General features: G+C 41.2%; 1 protein-coding gene across 2 annotated transcripts in view; it reads left to right on the forward strand.

The window, feature by feature from the left end:
* The first annotated feature begins 4,977 nt into the window (after positions 1-4,977).
* The window catches only part of BICDL1 (BICD family like cargo adaptor 1), a 66,283-nt gene continuing 48,199 nt past the window's right edge, over positions 4,978-23,061 (forward strand). Inside the window, exons 1-2 of one of the 2 annotated variants that reach the window (XM_031670028.2) lie at positions 4,978-6,030; positions 12,665-12,880. In XM_031670028.2, the coding sequence (XP_031525888.2) occupies positions 5,602-6,030; positions 12,665-12,880 (645 nt within the window). In that variant the 5' untranslated portion in view covers positions 4,978-5,601. The remainder of the gene's footprint in view (positions 6,031-12,664; positions 12,881-23,061) is intronic. The other variant, XM_006204802.4, reaches the window with a different exon arrangement.

Here is a 23,061-nt window from a genome sequence, read left to right on the forward strand (position 1 = left end):
TGCTGTACACCAGAAATTGATGTTGTAACTGAGTATACTTCAATTAATATATATATGTAACTGAATCACTGTTTACACCAGAAACTAACACAACATTGCGAATCAACTATACATCAAGTTTTTAAAAATAGAAAGGAAAAGAAGACAGACATAAAAGATATGAAAGATTATGGTGTCAGAGGGAGAAATCTGTGTGCCCAGAGATTGATTGGGCACCCGCACCGTGCATAACATGTGCCTGGTACTATTTTAAGTGCTGTACATCTATGAAATCTTTTTATCTTAATAACAACCTAAGGGGAAAAGGGAGAAGGGAGTGTGGGGTGGGGTTGAGACCCAGGAGGGGACCCTGGGAGGGGGAGGGGCTGCTAAGGTGAGAATCTAGAGAAGAGAGGGGGTGGGGAGGAAGGAGATCTCAGCAGGGCAAGCCGGGGTACCGCGATGGGTAGCAGAGAAAGCACAGTCCTACACCAGGCAGGGCGGGGTATCTGCTAAACACTGATGCTACTGAGCATCAGCCACTGAAGTTAATGTTTTTCCCTTAAAAAATCAAGTTGAGTATCACTAGAGGTATACACACCATATTTTACAAAATGTTGTGTCAGTTCATCTCCAAAAACTATAAAAAGCTTTTGGGTAACATTTTAGGAATTTTGGAGACTTTTATGTTCTCATGACTAGTTCATAAATAAAATATAAAACTTAAAAAAATGCACACACACTTATAATTGCTGAATGAAAATACCAAGTGTAGAAGTGATTTATCACATGTTTTGCCAGCTCCTCATATTTCTTCAACACTTGACGTTTCAAAAACAAATTTTCTGGAAAATGTTTTGTCTTTTACACTTACCAGTTTTTGCAGATCAAGATGCTAATAAAAATAAGCAACTTGAGGAAATTTGATGAGTGTTATCATATTTGGAAATAGCTGGATTTCTAAGATCAAAAGTTTCATGCTTTGCTCTTAGCGACGTGACAGCACTTATGTGCAAATCCATTTGCTATGTTAAGATGGGCCATACCCATAAGTTCACCCGAATATCCACGTACCGAAAGTAACACTGATACAAATATATTGTAAAGAAATATAAAAATGATAGAAATATGAGGCTTAGGCTTAAATGTAAACAAAAACAAATGTGAGGCTTAATTAACTAAGAGCAAGTACTTCAGAGCCAGACAGGCATAAAACACTAGCATCATAGTATCATGTACTAGTGTACACTGGTGTTACATACTAGCACTATAGGGTTATTGCGAGGATTAAATGAGACTTAAAGGATTCAAGGAATGAGGTGCTAAAGATATTTTAGCCACTATTATTCTAGTATGAAGCAAAATAAACTAAATAAGCTCCTTCAAAGTCAGAGGGTTTTCATATTTTTGCGTTGATGAGTTTTGAACCCTGGCACTCATTTCCACGTGGGGAGGTGCTAGTTCACTATTCTTAACTTAAGGTTGTCTTGAATGGCTCTAAATCAGCAATTCAGTGTGGTTCATCACCTCCTGAGGTCCCAAAGACCTTTTCAGAGGGTCAACAAAGTAAGCACTATTTTCGTAATGATTGCAATGATAATAATTTTAATTGTATTAATAACAGGAAAGCTAATTTCATAATCTCATATTTCATTTCATAATTTTGTCTTAGTAGGCATAATACTAATTGGCTAATACTATTTTTTTCTCTGTGATGACACTGACATTGATAGTGCAAAAGGAATCGTGGATAACACCACTGACACATTAGCATGATTCATGGCAAAGGTACCAACGTGTGCTTAGGTAGACATGTTATGCTTCACTATTATGTGTTCACAAGAAGAAAAAAGCTAGTTTTATTTTAAAATGTGTCTGATGCAGCAGTCCTTTTATTAAATCCTGACCCTTGAGTACAAATCTTTTTAATATTCCACGTGATGAAATAGGAAGTACCCATAAAGCAATTCTGCTGCATACTTAAGTACATTGTTGTCTGGAGACAAAGCATTTGTACCACTCTTTGAGTTAGGAGTTAAAGTAGCCACATTTTTCATGGAATACCGTTTTTGCTCAAATGAATGACAGACTGTGGTATTCAGTTAGGTATTTAGCGGATATTTTCCCTGAACGCAGCAAGCCTGTCACTTCAAGGAAAACAACAAACATTATGGTTACCAATGATAAAATTAGAGCTTTCTAATAAGAATTTTGGAAAACTCATGTCCGCCTCAGCAACCTTGATACCTTGCCAATACTTAAACACTTTTCTGATGAGATCAGTGGTGATATTAATGAATGGGATTTTTAAATATATAGTATAATGACATGTGGCAATATCTGAAAGATCTACATAACTCAGTGAACCAATATTTTCCAAATAGTTGATATACACTGTTAAAAGAATCAATCATACGTGGATAAAAGATCCATTCAAAGTGAAAGAATGATCAATGGATTTTGTTGATACAATTTTAGAATCTACACTGCAACTACCCTTTAAGAAGCTATCACCTGTCAAGTTTTGATGTATTATCAAAGAAAAATATCTTCAACAATCAGAAAAGACTATTGAAATATTCCTTCTTTTCCCAACCACATTTTTGTGAGACCAGATTTTCTTCATAACAACCAAAGCAAAACATCACTACAATGAATGGAGAGGCAGATATAAAAATTCATTTTTTACTCTTAAGCCAAACACTAAAGAGATTTACAAAAATGTCATTCCTCTTGCTCATTTCTTTTTTTTTCCCCTCTTGCTCATTTCTTTAAACTTGGGGATATATTTTTCATTAAATACATCATGTTAACATGTAATTATAAATACGTTTTTCAGTTTTTAATTTTTAATATAGTATAGATCAATATCTAAACCTATATAAACTAAAGATTTTTGAAATCTTCAATGATTTTCAAGAGCGTAAAGAGGTTCTGAGACCAAATGTGTAAGAACCACTATTCTAAATATTTCTCCAAACTTGGACTGTCTCCTTTGACTATTCACAGGATGATAACAATCAGGGGCAGAACTGAGAAAATGATCACTTCCTAGTCAGGTTAGGCAAGGGAATATTATGAGGAAGGATCTTCAGAAATTAGAGTTAGGAAAAAAAAAAGAAAGAAAAAAAAGAAATTAGAATTAGCATTTTAATAGTTCATTCCCATAGTATCAGGCAAGTCTAATAGAGTAGGACCATTGAGTTTAAGAAAGGCAAGACAAAGACTTTCGGGGAAAAGACAGGCTACAAATCTGCATCAAGGAAAGATAAATAGCTCAAGCTTCTTTTGATTAAGAATTCTGTTTGCTTTAGACTTGTACCCCTAATCTATTTATAGGAATAACTTCTTTCCTGATCAAAAAAGACAGATGGTATTTGTAACTGGATCTCACCATGGGCCCACAATTTCTACTCAAGAGGGCATAATAAAAAGTGTTGGACCAGTGCATTGTTGGAATGGTACCATGGTCAACTTTCAAAATTTAGCACTAAGGCTGAGGTGGGACCCCTCCACTATCTGTCTCCTTTTCCGTCAACAAGCAAACAAAGTCAGCCCTGAGGCTCAGGACCTTTGGGATCCTCACCTTCAGTCTGAGGGTAGAAAGTGATGTATGTACCTGAGTATTGTTTAGGCTCTGAATTTAATCAGGAGAAAAAAACCTTAAGAAATCATTTGACTCATTTCAGCCACTTGGTGTCCTGAAATTTTCATATCACCATGATGGAAAGAATTAAAGTATGGTCTAACTGAAAATTGGGTTGTTGTCCAAGAGGAGAAGGGAAGAACAGCGACCAATTCTAGCTTCACATGGGATTATTTCATAAAGTAGGAGACAGAATCACCATTAAGGTCAAAGCAAGGACTGGACTCACTCAGCAGGCTCTTCAGTCCTTCCTTTGTTGCAGGAGGCTTTCCTGATAACACCTTGGATAATGACCCAGGCCATCTTGGTCACCAGTTATCACTTACCTTCCTCAAGACTTATATGTGAGGAAAGTAAAGAAAAACAATATCCGTGAACCCTGGAGTCAGCCTGCCTGGATCTGATCCTGTCTCTCTCAAGGCCTCAATTTTCTCCTCTGTAAAATGGGAAGAGTGATAGTACTGACTTTATAAGATTCTTGTGAGGATTACCTAAGAAAATGCCTATAAAGCACTTAACACAAAGACATGGCACTAACTAAGTGCCACGGAAGTTATTATTAGGGAGATTCTTTGCTTCGTATTCCCATCTGTGAGCTACGTTTTCCGTTATTTCTCAACATAACCGCTTTCTTTCGGGGCTGCTGAACTCTTGAGGCATCTGGTCCCTTATATTCCTGAGTCATCATCACTAAGATGCTGGGATTCTGAAGTCATCCTTTTTCCTACTGCTCTCTAGGGCTCCCTCTCCTGACTGCTTAGTTCTCGCGGGGGCTCAGACCCAAATTCCAGGACTACGAGTCTCTGTCGGGTTTGACCACTCTTCTTGGAGAAATGTCCCCAGTCCCCTTGGAGACCACCTAATAGGCAACTCCAAGACTCCATCAGACTCAGGGAAACGCCCCAGCATAGAAGCCGGAGCGAGGCAGGGGACCCCGCGGGGCTCCGGGGTGAGGGCAGGCTGGGGGCGGGGCCGTGCCCCGAGGTGAGAGCGAGGCCACACCCCGAGGTGAGCGTAGTGGGGGCGGGGCCACACCCCAAGGTGAAGGCGAGGTCGGGGGCGTGGCCGCGCGGGGGTGGGGTTGTTGGGGGACGCGTGGACTGTTAGGGATGCGCCAGCCATCTCCACAGGCGGCGCGCGCAGCCGCCCCGGGGCGGGAGGCAGCGCACGGGTTAAGGCAGTCGGCGCCACCTGGGCGCCGCTGAGGAGACCCGCGAACCGGCGAATCGCGCGCGGGCGCGGCGAACAGGTGCCCGCGCGCGTCAGGCTCCGGCAAGGGGCGGGGAGAGGGGGCGCGGCCGGAAGCCCGGGGCGGGGTGCGGCTGGCCCGGTGAGCGGGAGGAGCCGAGGAAGGCAGGAAGGAGTTCGCCCGGCTGCGCGGCGCGCGATGTGGAGCCGCCGCCTCGGCGCCTGCAGCAGCTGCCGTCGCCGCCGCTGCTGCTGCTGGGGCTGCCGCCGAGCCGAGGGACATGGAGCGCGGCTGCAGAGAGCGGCCGCCGGCAGCAGCAGCAGCGAGCGTCGCGGCGACACCAGAGCGCAGCCCGCCCCGTGAGGCGCTGCCCGGCCGGCGGCGGCAGCGGCGGCAGCAGCAGCAGCAACAGCAACAGCAACAGGGCGGCTGAAAACCCGGCGGCGGCGGCGGCGGCGGCGGCGGCGTTCCTCCTCGCAACCTCCCCTCCCGCTTCGCGTCCCCTCAGTCTTCCCTTCCTTAGTCTTTCCTTTGCCACCCCCTCCTCCTCCTCTCCAGCGCTAGCGGAGCAGCTGAGCCCCGGGGCGGGGGAGGGGGCGCGTGCCGCCGGCGCGGGGGAGGGGCGGGCCGGCGCGCGCCGCGCCCAGGGCTCGCGGGGACCCGGGGGGCGCGTGCCGCGGCGCGAGGCGAGGCGCGGGGCGCGGGGCGGCGCGGCGGGGCCCCTCCCCCCTGCAGCCTGGCGCGCGCCGGCCGGGCCGCACCGCTGCGGGCTCCGCGCGCGCGGGCCATGTCCGCCTTCTGCCTGGGCTTGGCCGGCCGCGCTTCAGCACCCGCAGAGCCGGACAGCGCCTGCTGCATGGAGCTGCCCGCCGCGGCCGCGGACGCTGTCGGGAGTCCAGCCGCCGCCGCCCTCATCTCTTTCCCCGGGGGCCCCGGGGAGCTGGAACTGGCGTTAGAGGAGGAGCTGGCGCTGCTGGCGGCCGGGGAACGGCCGTCCGACCCCGGGGAGCATCCTCAGGCCGAGCCCGGGCCTTCGGCCGAGGGGGCCGAACTGCAGCCGCCACCCGCTCAGGATCCCGAGCTGCTGTCGGTGATCCGGCAGAAGGAGAAGGATCTGGTGCTGGCGGCCCGACTGGGCAAGGCGTTGCTCGAGAGGAACCAAGACATGAGCCGGCAGTACGAGCAGATGCACAAGGAGCTGACAGATAAGCTGGAGGTGAGGACGTCCCTCCTGGGGTGGGTGGGAAGCAGGGCGGTGGTAGAGGGAGCCCAGGCGCCCGCGAGCCGGCCCTGGGCAGCTTCGGGAACCACTAACTCACCTACCCCGCCCCACCCCATCCTTGCTCACCCTACCTCACAGAAAACCGCTTGCAAGGCGGGTGGTTGGATGGAGGGTTTTGGATTATCAGACCAGGGCATTCATTGGACCCACCTGACTTTCCCAACCTTCTCACATCACAGCACGAGGGTCCACGCACGGCTCCAACCGCTGTGGGCCGTTCTATATACGTACTGTACACAGCATCTAAAATAGAGCTTACAGTATGACTAATTTATACAGCACTGAAGTGATATGTGCACACAGGGAAATTAGAAAGTCGGGAAGCATTTAAAATATGCTCCAGGTTTTCAGAGAAGTGGTTAATCACTAATCAGGGTGTTAGCCGAAAGCTTTCCAGCTTTGGCATTAAGGCCTCCAGATGCCCTTGTCTTAACTTCCCAGCAGCTCAGAGTTGTGGGAAACAAGTGCCCCTAAAGGAGCTTTATATAGCCTTCAAATACTCAAGGATTAGGAAATATGGTTCCACTGCAGAAATCAGACAAGCCTGGGCTCAGCATGTGACCATAGGTTGTGGATTTAATTTGGACTTCAGTGTTTATATGTATTTAAACAGTACTTTTCTGTTTCTGTTCTGGGTCTCACACATGCAGTTGCATGGCTAGATGCAACCTATGAGAACCATATAACTTTAACTATTGTTATAAATACTGCTTAGAGTATTTGTAAGATTTCTGCCAATTCTCTGGACCAGACTTTTGCAGCTTGCGCACATTTGTTTTCTTGCCCTTCCCTAGAAAAGGGCCTTGAAAGTGGTATAGATTGCCACCATTTCTAAAAATTAGATTTAAAAAAAAAAAAAAGAAGGGGGTTGGGTAAGTGGGTGTCTGTGGCATTGGAGATGAGTTTATCCTTTTATGCTTGTGCATTTACTACTGTTACCCAGTTTGGCTGCCACCAGTTCTTTTTAGTCTCAGTTACAAGAGAACAGTACAGTCCTGAATGAGGTCTGAAATTGACCCCAGTCTTCTGGTTCCACATCACTGCCACTGGTCAAACAGTCAGAATGTAGATTAAGAAACTTTTCTATAAGAAGTGTGTCTGTCATCCAGACATATCAAAAGTAAATCAGGGAGAAAAAAAGGAAACCAGTGAGTGCCCTGTAGTTCAGTTGGCCTGTTAACTAGGTCTGCCAGTCGATGAACTCCTGAGATACCTCTCTGAAAAGTGGTTTGTGAAACCTGTAGGTAGACTGCCAAAAAGCAACCCAATGAATGGAATTGTTTAATTTTCATTTGAAGCAGAGGTCTAGAAATAAAAGGGTATCATTTATTTTTTCTTTAAAGAGATTCGATTACAGACTCTATACAGAAGTACTACTGCAGAGATTTATGCTTGAGATTTGAAATTCCTCCAAGTGAGGGACTTGATGAAAGAGACAGCCAGCTTGAAAGGAACATCAGTCAGTTTGATTAGTGATAGATTTTAGGGTACTCCTAAGTGTGCAGTTACACACATCCTGGGTTTCATTTGGAACCTTTATACATGTCTTCAACAAAGGAGAAAGATTTCCAAATTCTATAATACAAAAGGTTCTGTTGTAAACGAATAAATTACATTTGGCTCTTTTGCTATTGACTTGATAGACAATAATAAAATAGTTTAAAATTCTTATTAAACTATTTCTAAAAACTTCACAGCTCTTAGGTCAGCATATGAACTCTAGCGTTAAAATTTTATTTTTAATTTCTGGAGGTTTTGCACAACAATGTGAATGTACTTAACACTCCTGAACCAACAGTATACTTAAAAATGGTTAAGATGGTAAATTTTATGTTAGGTATACTTTACCGTAATTTTTAAAATTACATTTAAAAAGAGCAAAATACTGATCATTAATCAGTATTAATGAGTGATGGGGGTTCAGTTATACTTTTTTTTAGGTATGTCTAAAAATTATTAAAAATTTTTAGTTTTTAAGAAAAGTACATTTAAAAATATCTTATAAAGGTTCGTATTATCATTAGTTCTTTGTTAATTCTGTTAGTTAATATGAGAGTGACAAATCTGATTAACAGGACTATTTCATTTGATATCTACAAGTGAATTTTCCCTTGCAAATTATACCTACAAGTATATTTTTTAAGCAGCCTAGAGTTTAGAATGTCTGTTTGGACAGACAGCCTAAAGTTTAGAATGTCTAAAGTTTAACACAGCCGCTCTGCTAGATTATCAATAAAATTCAACATTTAGGATTTCACTTAAATTCAATATTTTCAGTCCTTACTTTAAAAAGTATTTGTAAGATAAACAACAAGCTCCTACTGTATAGCACAGGGAACTATATCTAATAACTTGTAATAACCTATAATAAAAAGAATACATACATATATGTATAACTGAATCACTGTGCTGTAGACCAGAAACTAACACAACATTGCAAATCAACTATACTTCAATTTTAGAAAAAGAATTTGTAATTTTCTACAAACTGTCAGTGGAATCAAACGCATTTTTTCATGGGTTAGTTTGAAAGATAAACACATGAGAGAATGTTGGTTTGACGACTAAATAACGAGACTGGTTTTGTTTTAGTCCCATCTGCTTCTTTAGGACTTCAAAATTGGCACGTTTCTAACTTCAGGACCAACAAGTCATTTTTAAGTGCTAAGCATGCACTCTACCGCTTGAGCTATATCCTCCCTGCCTTTAAATATTTAGTTTTTTAAAAATATGTTTTTAATGTCCAGGATCCCTTTTATCCCCTCTTCCAGCTGAGAGTGAAATTTCTCTTACTGCAGAAATAGTCTTTTCCATCAGTTACATTTTCTTCCCCCTTCCCTAGGCCAATTCTCATGATTTGAGTGCTATTATTCAAGAGGCAAAACAACTAAGGTGAAAATGATTACATAATGGGGTAATAGATTTAGCTAAGCAAACACAGGAGTCCTTATTTGCATTCAGTGCTTGGTCCACTTAAAAGATAGTATTTTTTTCTAGCAGGGAGGGATAAATTAGGAGCTTGGGATTAACATATACACTGTTGTATGTCAAACAGACAAATAACAAGGACCTACTGTATAGCACAGGAAACTATATTCAATATCTTGTAATAACCTATAATGGAAAAGAATCTGAAAAAGAATATATTTGAATCACCTTGTTGAATGCCTGAAACTAATACCACATTGTAAATCAACTTCAATTAAAATTTTAAAAATACAATAAAATATGAATGTAAAATACATGGGTACGTTTGTACAGTACACCAGTACAATGAAATATACCTCCTTCAATCTATCTAAACCAATAAATTGCCTTTGTTATATCAATTTTAATAAAACTGATTGAAATGATTAAGACATACTATTTTTCAAGAATCATATCCTGGACTTATGAGAATCATATTGCTTTTTTGGTTCTTTGCAGAAAGCTATTTCTGTAACAACCAGTTTTGGGTGGGCTAATGATACTAACTTTTGTTTTTTCAGAGTTTAAACTTTTTTTTTTAGGATGGTTTTAGATTTACAGAAAAACTGGAGTGATGGTACAGTTTCCGTATGCCCTGCTCCCAGTTTCTCTGTTATTTTTTATAGCATTTTTTATTGAGTTATAGTCATTTTACAGTGTTGTGTCAAATTCCAGTGTAGAGCATAATTTTTCAGTTATACATGGACACACATGTATTCATTGTCACTTTTTTTTTCGCTGTGAGCCTAGTTTCTCTATTATTAACATCTTCATTAGCATGGTATACTTGCCATGATTAGTGAGCCAGTACTGGCAAGTTTTTATTAACTAATGTCCTTAGTTTATTCAAATTTCCTTAGCCTTTACCTAATGTCTTTTTCTGTTCCAGGATACCACAGTATGTTTAGTTTCTGTATTTTCTTAGTCTCCTCTTTGCTGTAACAGTTTTTTAGACTTTTGTTTTTGATGACCTTGACAGTTTTGATACTAACTTTTTCCTTTTTTGAATTGATGTGTAATTGACATACAACGTTAAATTAGTTTCAGGTGTAGATGTTAGCTTTAAAATACCATATAATGCTGAGAAACAAGGAATAGCATGGGCAGAGCCTGATCTTCACACTTGCTGGTATTCTGGCTAGAGTTTACTGGTAAATTTAACACTTAATTGATATATATATAATAGTAGAAGAAAGCTTTCTTTTCTCAGAGTAGACAAAAGGCTAAAATCATTAATAGGAAAGTCTTGATTTTTTTTTTCAAAGTGTTGGGACACCTGAATTAGGAAGTTTGTCTCATGTCCAAAGAAATCTAAGGACAGAGTAGACTGATCAGCACCACCTGTCCTCGCCCTGCCCCATCCCCCGGCAAGTGGATTGGATTGTTTTAGTTGCTTGGTTGGGCTGTTCACTAACAGCTGTTTGCTGAATATTTTTAAGTCTCTCTGTTCTTTTAGAGCACAAGCCTAATTTATCTGGCCTCTCAGTAACACTGATTACTGAGTTCTTGCTGTTGCCTTCTGCTCAGTCTTTTCCATTTTGGAAATACTCAATAAAACCAAGTATCACAATTTTAGGATTGCAATTAGCATTTGCTTCTGCATTTAATCTTTCGGAAGTTTCTACAGTGATTAAAACATTCTCATTTTTGGAAGTTTAGCAAAATGAGGGAAGCATAGAGCAGAAAATTCTCATGCTGAGGACTGCAGGTCTCTCGTCTTTTCCCATGTGCTCCAAAGTCAGGCCATATAAAGTATAACTGTAATGTGACTTTTTCAACAAATATACCAGCATGACTATATCCAAATGGGTTACTCCCTTTAAAGTGGTCAACATTGGAGGCCATATATTTATTTCAGTGAAAATGCCTTTGCTAATGTGGTCAGAATTTTAATTTTGGATCACTGTTTGACACTTTATTCTGACTGCTGTGTCATGGCAAATTTTCATCTTTTGGGGCATATTAGACTTTCAGAAACATTCACAAGTCACTTAGAGCAAATTGGAGGGATAAAATGGCAGGATGAAATGGGATCATCTCTTTTTAGATGTGAAGTAATGAACTGATTTTCTTGTGTAACTATACACTGGCCCTTAAGGCTTTCCAGAAGAGACATTCCAGAAAACATTTGAAAGGTGAGAACTTGGATAGAATAAGAGCATAGATTCCCAAGGTGAAGGGATGTCTGAGTGCTCTGAAGGAGAAGATTCAAATGCTCATCGTAGCTGGCTGAAACAACCTCATTGCTTGATATCAATCTTCAGTGCGTCAGAATTTCCTGTAGAACCTAGGTTCATAAATCAATAGATCGATAGATTGATAAATAGATAGATGGATGCATGCCGAGGCCTCATCCCGTTCTTAACTGAATCAGTCTTTGAAATTGGTGTTCAGGTGGATATATTTTTCAGCAATTGCTTTACATTTCATACACATATCATATACTCCCTGAGGTATAGGCTTGGCTTTTTTGTACATACTATGCTTTTATTTATTTATTTTTATAGTATTTATTTATTTTGGCTGGGGGAGGGAGGTAATTATTTATCTATTTACCTAGGGGGAGGTACTGGGGATTGAACCCAGGACCTTGTGCATGCTAAGCATGCACTCTACCACTTAAGCTATAACCTCTCCCTACCATACTATGCTTTTAAAGCAGGAGAACATACTTGTCTCTGAAAAGAGACATTCGTATTTATCTCACAGAAACAAAAAGATGTTCTTACTTCCTTCAATCCAAAAGAATTCTTTTCTGTTGAGCTGCTACTTCAGACCATCTGTACTTTTCCTGCATACCATTTGTCACACTGTACAACTTATTTCTTTTATCAGCCTCTCCCACTAGAATGGAAATTCTGTAAAGGCAAAGAGCATGTCTGTTCTGCTCATCACCATGATCCAGGACAGTGGCTGGCCCATAACAGGTGCTCAAGAAGGAATGAAGGGATCAGAGATAATTATGCAAGGCTAGTAGGCTATGATTTAATAAAAGTAGGCCTGAACCTGAACTTGCGTTAATGATTTTGAAATACAGTGCTATATATAGCAACAAATATTTATTGAGTTGTGATTTAGAGCATTAAACAGTCAAATGAGACCCAAATCCCAGCCCACTTGCTCCTGTAGACCTTGAGCTTGTTACTGAACCTCTTTATCTTTGGTCGCCTCATTTGTAAGAAAAAGTGGTTGATCTGAAGGATCTCTGGAGTTCTTTCTGTCTCTGAAAATTGTATTATGTGAGGCATAACAGATGATAGCAAAAGAAGCTTTTTAAAAGACTCACTTGAAGTTGTTTAACTGTATATTTCACCAATTAATTAGATGACTTACTAAATTTCACGTGAATTCCTAAGTCTAGAATCCCCATGACCAAGGACAAGAACAAACGTAATAACATTAAGTATTTTCGTAGAATGGCTCTCTTCCCTACTCTGGAAGAAGGGAATATTTTTGCAGCTGTGAACCTACCTGCCAATGTGGCAGTGGTTTCCTGTGCTGACTGGGAAAAAGAAAAGTTAAAAGAGAGTGTGAAAAGAAAAAAATAGAAAGTCTCAGGATTTTTTAACAGTTTTTAAAATCCTCTTCACTTTTCACCCAGCACTTAGAACAAGAGAAACATGAACTAAGAAGACGATTTGAGAACCGAGAAGGGGAGTGGGAAGGGCGCGTGTCCGAGCTGGAGAGTGACGTGAAACAGCTTCAGGATGAGCTGGAGAGGCAGCAGGTTCATTTACGGGAAGCAGATCGAGAAAAGACACGGGCCGTCCAGGAATTATCAGAACAGAACCAAAGGTTATTGGATCAGCTCAGCAGGGTGAGTCACAAGTTAAGATTTTATGGTATAAAATACTGAAAGTTGAAACAGCTTTGGCGTAATGTCAGTCGTGTATCTGGTAAGAGTAGTTCTGATTTTTGTTGTCTTTGGTATTGGTATCAACAAAAAAGGGTTTGTCACCTATAAGAATTTCAGTTGTGGTGAACTAGGTGTCAGGAGACGGCTGGCAATCAGTTAACTTGGGAGTTTCCTCATTTTTAAAATGAAAGAGTTTGCTTAATGGTTTCTGACGTTCTTTACAGCTCTAAAAGTCGTTGATTCTTTTACCTAGAGAAAGTCTGTCACTGGTAAAATTATGTTAATGCATTTAGTTCAAATGTTAAATGGTGCCATCTTTAAACTGAAAAGCTTAGAGAAAATGTCTAGAGCAAATGGTTTTCACTGATGCTACATTTGTGAATATATATTCTTTCATATTGTCTAAACATAAAAAGGAGGATATATTTGTCTGTATTTAAAATGTATCCTCTTTATTTCCACGTTAGGTAAAAGTTCTTCTTTGTGCCTTTATAGGGTGGTATCATGGAAGTATTAACTAACCAAGTCAAGACTGTAATCATTGCAAAGGAGTCTGAGGAATGAATAGGTGGAAATCTAATTTAAATACAGAACATACCATTTAACAAATGCAAGAATGTTGTTAATGCCCTGGTGTCTAAATCCACCTACTTTTGAAAATTTAGAGTTGGATTTATTACCATACCTCAATTCTTCTTATGTGTTGAAAATAAAACAATTTCAGTTACCAGAGGAAAATAGAACTTGTACCCTGATCTCATCTCTAAGGACGAACGTTCTCATCAAAGCACAGCCCTTGTCCGCATGTTTGGTGTTTGGTGCTTGGGTCTCTGGGAGAGGCTTAGCTAGAGCAGCATATGAAGTTATTTCACTAGTTTGTGTCATAGTTGCTTCCTATGGGGACTTGAGACCTTCATGGGTCACAAGGAAGGGTAAAGGAGAGACAGAAGGAGAGAATGGAACGGGGCCGGGGTGGGGGGCGGCGGGTAGGCTGGGGCAGATGGGAGAGGGAGAGAGAGAAAGAGAGAGGCCTGGTAACTTGGAAAATAGCTAGTTGCAGGAGCTATGAGAATATATGTGAAGGTGAGAATTCAGGTGGTTGGTGGAGCTAAAGATCTTGCCTGCAGGTTTCTCCTCTAGGGAATCAAATCACCATTTGATTGGCTGCAAAGGAAGAGTTGGAGTTTTTCAAGAAGTCATTTACAGGGCCAGCTCAGTGGCCTTCTGACTCGGTTCTAGAATCTGTTTCAGTAACTGGGAAGGGAATCTCTAGCCTTGTAAGATTTCGTAGGTTTTTTGAGTCCTCATTCATTATTCATGAAAGATTAAGCTAACCAGATATAGGCCTGGCCAGATTGATGTATTTATTCAAAAACATTTAATACTTGCTCTGAACAGGTGTTTCTTATGGAGACTTATGAAAGAAATATAACACACCAGAACAACATAAGGGGAAGTTATTTCTCGGGAGCTAAGTTCATGTCACAAAATAACATGAGCTGAAGCCAACTCGGCTCTCCTTTCTGAGAGAGACGCGTAGAGAAAGCAAATATTTGCATGACACAGCAGAAGCGCACTGAGCTTGGAATCTGGACGCTTGTTGAATCTTGACTCTGCTTCTCATCAACTGGGTGACCTTGTTTGTGCTTCCTCTTTCTTATCTTTAAAATGGGGGTAAAAAAAATACCTCGTGCAAGTACTGCTGAAATGGAAGTGAGGTAATGTGTTTATGTTAAGCAGTACATGGAGTTTACAATTTGCTTCAGGTTTGATGGCCATTTCACTGAGACGGCATCTTTATAGTTGAAGTTCCTCTGCCTGATTTCTCTGTAGAAGGTTCTGATAAGCTCTTTCTAAGAGAACATAGGAAGGTAACATTTCCACTAGATCTAGATTCCCGTTATCTTCTCTGGCCTTGAGTGTAGGCCCTTGATGAGTTTTGTGGCTTTTTTTCCCTTTCTCTTTTTAAGCAGGACAAGCCCCTTGGGTTTCCATCAGCAGTCAGTTTAGATTGCATTTTATTATCATTTTATTGACTAGGTATTCAGAAATTAGAGGAGCTGAGTACTTTGAAGTGAATGAAGATTCTCCTGTAACCAGCAGGAGCAGCAGCAGACCATGCTTTCCCTACAGTGTGTCTTTATAAGCATGAAATGTATAACATCTAAAATGTAGTGTGATATTTCTGTGACACTTTTGTCCAAAGTATTTTTAAATGTATTCCCTTTGCTTCTGTGGGCTCAAAGTTTTTTTGGTTTTGTTTTTAAATAACTGCTCTGTTGAGATAGAATTCATATGCCATAGCATTCCCATTTTAAAAGTGTACGATTTAGTGGGTTTTAGTATATTCACAGAGTTGTGTGACCATCACCACTCATTACAGAACATTTCACACGCCCCAAAAAGAAAGCCTACACCCAGTCACTCCCCATTCCTCCTGCCCCGCTACCCCCGCCATGACCCTTGGCAACCACTGATCTGCTCTCTGTCTCTATGGATTTGTCTTTTCTAGACGTTTCATGTAAATAGAACCACACATCCATAACCTTTTGTGGCTGGCTTCTTTCTCTTAGCATGATGTTTTCCAGGTTCATCCGCACTGTAGCATATATTCATTTTTATGGCTGAAGAGTATTCCATTGTATGGCTATAACACATTTGGTTTATTGATTCATTAGTTGATGGACAATTGGGTATTATGAATAAGGCTGCCGTAAGCATTCATCTGCAAGTGTTTGTGTGACCAAGGTTCTTTTCAGCTCTAAAATAGGATGCTCTGAGCATAGGTATCCCATGAGCTTTCAGATCCTCATTATGATGAACAAAGGGATACATATTGCTCTAATTTTATAGCTGGGAAAACTTGGGACAGAAAGATATGTGACTTAATTAGGGATCTTCCAGTTCTAGACTTATTAGGGTTCCTGTGCCTCAGTTTCATATTTCTGAGGCAGCAATTAAGGTCACCGACTTCGAAGCCCAGACAGTCCTGGGACCACATACCAACTCTGTTATTCACTAGCTGGGTGAACAAGGGAAAGTTTTCTCACTTTTTTAAAATCTTGATTTCCTCCACTGTGTAATGGAAACAGTTACCTTTTACTATTGTCTGATGGTGTTACGAGGACTACATGAGTATGTAAAGCTCTAAGCACAATGTCTAGCATAAGTCAGAGCTCAACAAATAGTAGCCACCATGATAATTATCATATCCTTATCGCGTAGATGAAATTTCTGCATCTTGTCAAACATTGATTCTCTAACTTGAGAGCAGAAAAATCTGAAGTGTCCCCAGCACGTACTGGCGTGTACAAATGCTTTGTTTGGTGGTCAAATTTATACTCAAAAATATTTGTTTAAAATTGGCCTTCCCAGGAATCGAGTCAGATTTATTCCATGGCACCGAGTATACATTGTGGGAATGCCTTTATCCCCGTTCATTGGCTCAGCTGGGCAAAACACCCTCTAAATTCTTGTCTAGCTTCTAAGATTCTGTGAGACTCAAACTGTATTTGGAGAACATGTATTTCCAGTTTAGAAAGTGATACCACAATGTTTTTGACGGTGGGGTTTCATAAGGCGTGTTAAACACTTAACCTTCCTAACTACATGAAAAGTGGGAAGGATACAGTGGGCCTGACTTTCAGGAAGAGGAGAGGAGAGAGACATGGACCACACTTGTTGCCTAAGACGAAGGAGGTGGGAAGCTTAACGTGGAGGTTTTGTGAGAATCCTCCTGGTACATAAACAATATCACTTTTCACTGGTGACACAGAGCCATCCTTGTTTCTAGAACACCTTACAGTGAAGCACAACAGCTGCTCATCAGAAGTAGTTTTAATTGCCGGTTGGGCTTTTGTTCCTTTTGGGGTGAGGGGGGCCTGTATTTTATTGATCTTATTCTTAAAGTCTGTTTCATGTACAGGTGCTGTGTTGTTGTAGAAAAAAAGACATGGCAGGCTTCAGTCAGCTTATCCTTGAAAGACATTTTGAAAACAAGGTTATTTCCCAACCAAGTAACAGTAATTTAAATTTCCAGAGGACCCATATAGGACCTCCTCTAATGTCACCACCACTCTGTGACAGAGGTAGTGGTAATTACCCTCTCTTTGTCCGATGTGGAAACCGAGTGTCAGAGATTTAGTGACATTGCCCAAGGCTTTGCACTGGTTATGGGTTAACCATTGGCTTCAAGATTGGTTTTTGGCCATTTTCAAGGACCGACTAGTCCATCAGAAACAAAAATCTCCTCACAGAGTATTTCCATCTCATTGGCTTGTTTTTTTAGTTGATATTTGCTGGGTGTCACTGTTTTGGCTGCCTCATAACTTCAGAGTCACTGAGGAAAACGAATCCAAAGGTTTAGGGTTCACTTTTTTTTAGCTGTTTCTGTTTGTTCTGTCAAGGGTGTGCTGCAAGGGCTGAGGAGGACTTGCTGAGAGGTTCCCTTCAGCTAGAAGAGAAAAGGGGCTCTGCAGATAGGAGCTCTCCTCTATGAAGACAGCGTTTCCAGCTTTTTTCCAGATTGGTGCTATTGCTGCTAATTAGTAGGTTAAACACATTAGGGTGGTAATTGCTTGCTTTTTCAGCATATGGGTGTTTTTATTGGTAGATTCATGTCTTGGTTATTTGAGCCTGTTCTTAGTTATTTACCCAGAGAGAGGCATGCCTGATTCAGGAGTCCTCAGGCTGGTTGTGTTAAGCTACAATTGTATCTAGTTCTGATTATCTTTCTCAAAAGAGGAGTGCCTGAGGTTCTAGCATATTAAGTCTAAATTTGGGAGGTTGCAAGGCCCAAGCTTCAGATGAATCACTGTGGGAGTAGATCTTCTTAATGCTGCTAGGTTTGCCTTAATACAATGGCAGTCAGCTTTTTTTTTTTTTTGACGTTAAAATCTGGATTCCCTCAGTCCCTCTAGACAGCTTAGTGTATTGTGTTGGAGTGGAAAACAGTTAAATGTGTTGCCTCTGCCTGGTGTATGGTGAGGCCTCTAACTTTTGTACCTGGCAAATGGATTGCAGGTGGTGGAAGGTTAGCATTTACTGGCAGAGAAAAAAAAAGGTTGGCTGCAAGCTGTGTGCTCTTTTGTTACCTATGCTGGATAAGCCATATCCTGCTCCCTAAATATTGTTGCCTTGAAAAAAAAAAGTATCTGTATTCAGTGAGTAAACATAATCAGCAGAAAAGCAGGTTAATTTTTTAAAAATTGAAGTATTGTTGGTTTACAATGTTGTGTTCATTGCTGGTGTCCGGCGTAGTGATTCAGTTACACATATATATATTCTTTTTCGTATTCTTTTTCATTATACATTATTACAAGCTACTGAATACTGTTCCCTGTGCTCTACAGTAGGACCTTGTTGTTTGTCTGTTTTATATATGGTGGTTTGTATTTGCCAATCCCAGACTCCTAATTTATTCCTCCCCCTCCACCCTGAAGCAGGTAATGTTTTGACCCTGATGGCATCTTCTCCATTGCTCTCCATTGGAGTCCGGGACAATGACCCAATGCTGTCGTATAATTTTTAGAACTGAAAAGGAACTTCTAGTCTAGCTGGATCAGACTAGAAAATGTTTGTAAAATGTTTGCTTTTCGGAGGTTCTGCAAACTTGACTATGTTTTTTAAAATTTGTAACACTTTGAAGAACCATTACCAAAATACGTATCATACACTCTTTGAGATGAATGCCTCATTAAACAGGTGATAGACCACTGGGGCCTCAGGTTGCGCTGCCAGCTTCCCTTGCCTTTGTACCATCTCTGTTAACTAGAGTATTAGGCTGCTGTAAGATGAGCTGTGTAAAACAAAAATCAAAGCTAAATCCACAAATACATAATGTATTAAATACAGAGCTGCCACTATTATCCTCATCCTCCAATTTCAAGTTGTTTTTAAAAAGCCTGATTATTTTTAATGAACTTGTAAATCTTAAACATTTAAATTTATAAAAAGTTAATATTGATAAAAAGATAACCTTTATCTGCGTCTGTTTATTGAGGCTTCTCATCAGATTACATACAGAAAAGCATATGGGGTAGGAAGACCCCTACATAAGCTGGGAAGCCAGATCTGCGGTTCTCAGACTACAGGCTGAGGAGCCATAGGTCTCCAAGGGGGCCCTCCGAATAGTTGCAGGGAAGAGCTGAAAGGGACATTAAGCTAGTGGATTCCAGTCCCCTTCCCCAGTTCCATTTCAACCTGAGCATTTTTATGTTTCATATATTGAAGTTCTGCTTAATATTTTATTTGAAAAAAAAAGTTTTTCAACTGTGTATTAAGAAATGATTTATAAATCACTGATCTGTTAATAAGCAGTTAAGGAGGCCCAGGAGAGTTAAGTGGGTCTGCAGTCCTAGTCCTTTGCTACTCCAAGTGGGGCTTTTACTGACAAATAAAACAGGCCTCTCTTTGGGAGTAAATAATGTAATACTGATTAAGAAAAAAACCCAAAGGAGTAGTATTCACTATTTGTAGAGGGGTAACCCTAGTTATAGTTTTATTAATTAATACCGAAGTTTCTGTAACAAATAAATCCCTAAATCTTAGTAACTTAGCAGAGGAGATAAAAACTGGTATACCTGACTGGCGAGGGGCTCTCAGTTTAGGCAGTGATTCAGTTGTCCAGCCATCTCCTTCCTTCTTATGACTCCTCCACATTCAACAGGTGGCTTCCAAGGCCACAGCAGAAGGGAAGGAGCCTGGAGGTTTTCTGGGAGCCATGCCTGGAAATTGTGTGAGTGGCTTCCACTCATTAACTGGTCATGACTCAGCTGCAGCAGAGGCTGGGACGCCTAAGCCAGCTCTGTGCCCAGGGAGACGTGGACTGGTGAACAGCTGGCCAGTCTCACCCGTAGCGGCATCTGTAGAGACAGCCCTGGGCTGTCCTCCACTGGGCTTCAGTTTTCCGAAGGAGTCGGAGTGGCGGGTTGCTGACATCCCACCAGTTCTGAGTAGTTCAGACAAAGTTGTGGCAGGACCACCTTTTTGTACATGTATTATATCATTTTGCTCCAAATAGAGAAGCTGTTGGTCTTCTTGTATTCAGGTAATGTCTCCAGTAATCACAGATTTGGTCAAATTCCTTTGAAGCTATAATCTGATCCAGAATTCCCAGAATAAAAAAAAAAGGGATGTTTTTCAGATTGCCTTAGGATAGACACGTTCATGTTTATATTAGGTAGGATAACACTAGCTGTTACAACAGATTAGTCCTAAGATCTCAGTGGCTTTTGTTTCTCATTCCCATAAAGTCCAAAAGACATTCCTGTTTAAACATGAGGCGAAAAAAATGGCATCATGTTTTAATGGAAAGAATTGGCCTGGAAAACAGAAGACCTCAGTTCTAGTCCATGCTCTGCCACTAACTTTCTGACCTTAAATAAATCCTCATTCTGGGTCTCAGTTTCTGTGTCAGTAAAACAAGGGGATTGAACTAGATGGTTCTTTTACTCTAAGTGTTCATATACATATATGTGATCTCTAGTGAAAAAAAAAATCTTAAGGGAGATATTCTCACATTATGTGGTATATTAGGAGTCTGGTAGCTTTGTAATGCTGCCTTCTTTACATGCAGAACATTTCCATCCTTCTCTGAGACCAGGGGTGGTTTCTCCTCTCACCGTAATTCATTGCTTCAGTGTAATGAGAAATAGAGGTTGAGATGACTGGTGCCACAACGAAATTTGCTTTCCATTCCAGTCATGGCGTGGAAGGTACTTTCCCTGCACACGACTGACGGCGTAGGCAGTGAGGAGGTGTTTATGTGCTCTTCCTGTTTAAAATTATGCAGCGTAGTACTAAGATTTTACAAGCCTGACATTCCTAACTCTCTGCAGATAAGTCAGATTTTCCACACTGCCCTGGTATTATTAGTCTCATTCAGTGCTGTATGTTTATCATTTGCAGAAGTGGAAGAATTCCCCTTACACACACCTCTCGTCATCAGTTGCTAGGTAACAGCTTTTTACATGGTCCCAGTCTGGTGATGTTGCTATGGATACCAGTTACTCCTCCTGTGACACTGTTGTGGTCAGGCTCACAGTACAGGCAAGACGTAACTATGATGTCAGAGGTATTTTAGCATATGGCTTTCCCTCTCTATTAATGATAAGATCTAAGTAACAAATATCAATTCCATGTTTTCTATTATATAAATTAAGGAAACGAGGTGTTAACTGAATCTTGGATATACTCCACCACTGAAGATCTTTATTCCATAATTATTTCACAGAAGTAAAGCGGACAAATTATTAACTGTGAATAGAGACCTGCTGTGCTACGCCCAGCTCATCATGCTCCACACAGACCCGCATCCAGCCTCCTGTAGGGAGGGCTGCCCATGGAATATAAGCATTATCTTTGACTTTGTCCTCAAAGGTTAGGGACATCTGGGGATGCTCTTTGTCAAACTCAGTTTATCTAAATGACAAAGCCTGAGGTCTAAGTTTCGTTGCCATTTAATATCCCGCGTGGTGATGATTGCTTTCCTGCTGGGCTTTAGACAGTATGGAGGCAGGGACTGTGTCTTTAACTGATTTTTATCCCAACAATGCTGAGTGGAGGGCCACACACATGGCAGCATCCAGAAAAGGCTTATTGATTTGTTCTGAAGACCGAAAGAGTAGGTCATTATCAATTTGACTTTAGGTTTCGAACATAACGGTTTAAGATGGTGAGAATCCCCTTCACAGTACAATTTTGAAGGTCAGGCTTAACCCATGTTACATACCTTTTACCGTCTGACTCTTTGATCTCACAGTTCAGGAAACAACTAAGAGCTTAAGAGGATGTGACTCATCTAAGGTCACAGAGCAAGTAAAGCTGTGGTTTATGCACATGTGTGTTACAAAAAGTCTGTAAAAAAACAAACAAACAAAAACAGAGCTTAAAATCTTTGCAGTAAAAACAATTCTCGACCTAAGCAGTAGTGTTTTGCTTTATGCAGTCTGTAGACTTAAAAAGCTGGCTTTTTTATAGTATATGTTAAAGAGGAACTTTAGTGTTTAACTGGAGCTCTGTGAAGAGCATATTTAAAGTCAACTCAAAAATAAATAACAAACAAATAAATAAAGTCAACTCAAAGCACTGCAGTCTATTTAAATATTTGACTTATCCCTCAAAAACTAGATTGAAGTTGAACATAGCAGAGGATTGAGGCCAGTCTTTCAAAATTAACATCCTATTTAAGAACTGGCAGAAATGTAACATGTAACAACACTTCTTTAAAGTGAAAGGGATTTATTTGCCAAATAGAATCCTTTTATTGGGGAAAAAACAAAATGAATGAAAAAAATGTGTCTTCTGAAACACAAACTGCCAAAGGTGTCAGTTGTGGACTTTAACTGGAAGGGACAGACAGATCCTAAGAGCACTAAGGAAACTGATGAAGCAGAAGCCCACCAGAGATGAGCTGTAATTCAGCATGAACGGCCCCTCCTTCCGAGGACCAGAGAGGCAGAGTCTGCCCCCTCCTTTCTCTTTGCACCACCACATCCCTTGTTGAGGCTCTCTGAACTTTCTGCAGTAAGCACCCACGTATCTCCCTGCCTTTATGCTCTGCCCCTTCATTTTTTCCCATTGTCAGATTTCCTTCTTCCGTGGAAGTTCTGAACAACTCATTGTCTTCAGGGGGACTCCCCTTTGCCGACCAAGTAAAGTTGAAGCTCCTTGGTGTGGCATTTAAAGCTCTGTACCCGGTGGACCTAGCACATTTCCAGCCTTATCTGCCACTGTCTCTCTGGGCCCTATGCTTCACCCAGATGAGCATCTTTCCTGAGAATGCCTTGTGCTTTCCTACCTCACATGGTCTTTTCCTGTTGCCACTTGTTGGAATTTTCCCCAGGCCCGAAGGCCACTTCCTTCGTGGGGCCTCTGCTGTGCTTTCCCCACCTGTTTTCACCTCTCCTTCCACTGATCATCAGGACCACTTTAGTACCTTTCTTTTGTCACTTACATTCTGCCATCTGTTATGGTTAATTCATGTCCTCGACTGTTGAGTCAAGAGCTGCACACTAGGGGCACCTCCCACAGAGGACTGAGCACCTTGTCTGAAATAGGGTGAGTGTAAGACGGCATTTACAAGTCAAATAAGCGTATATTACTCAGTTTTGTAGTTCAGGTGTATAGGTTGTATAAATACA

This window comes from Vicugna pacos, chromosome 32 (genome assembly GCF_048564905.1).
Source record: "Vicugna pacos chromosome 32, VicPac4, whole genome shotgun sequence".
Lineage (NCBI taxonomy): Eukaryota > Metazoa > Chordata > Mammalia > Artiodactyla > Camelidae > Vicugna > Vicugna pacos.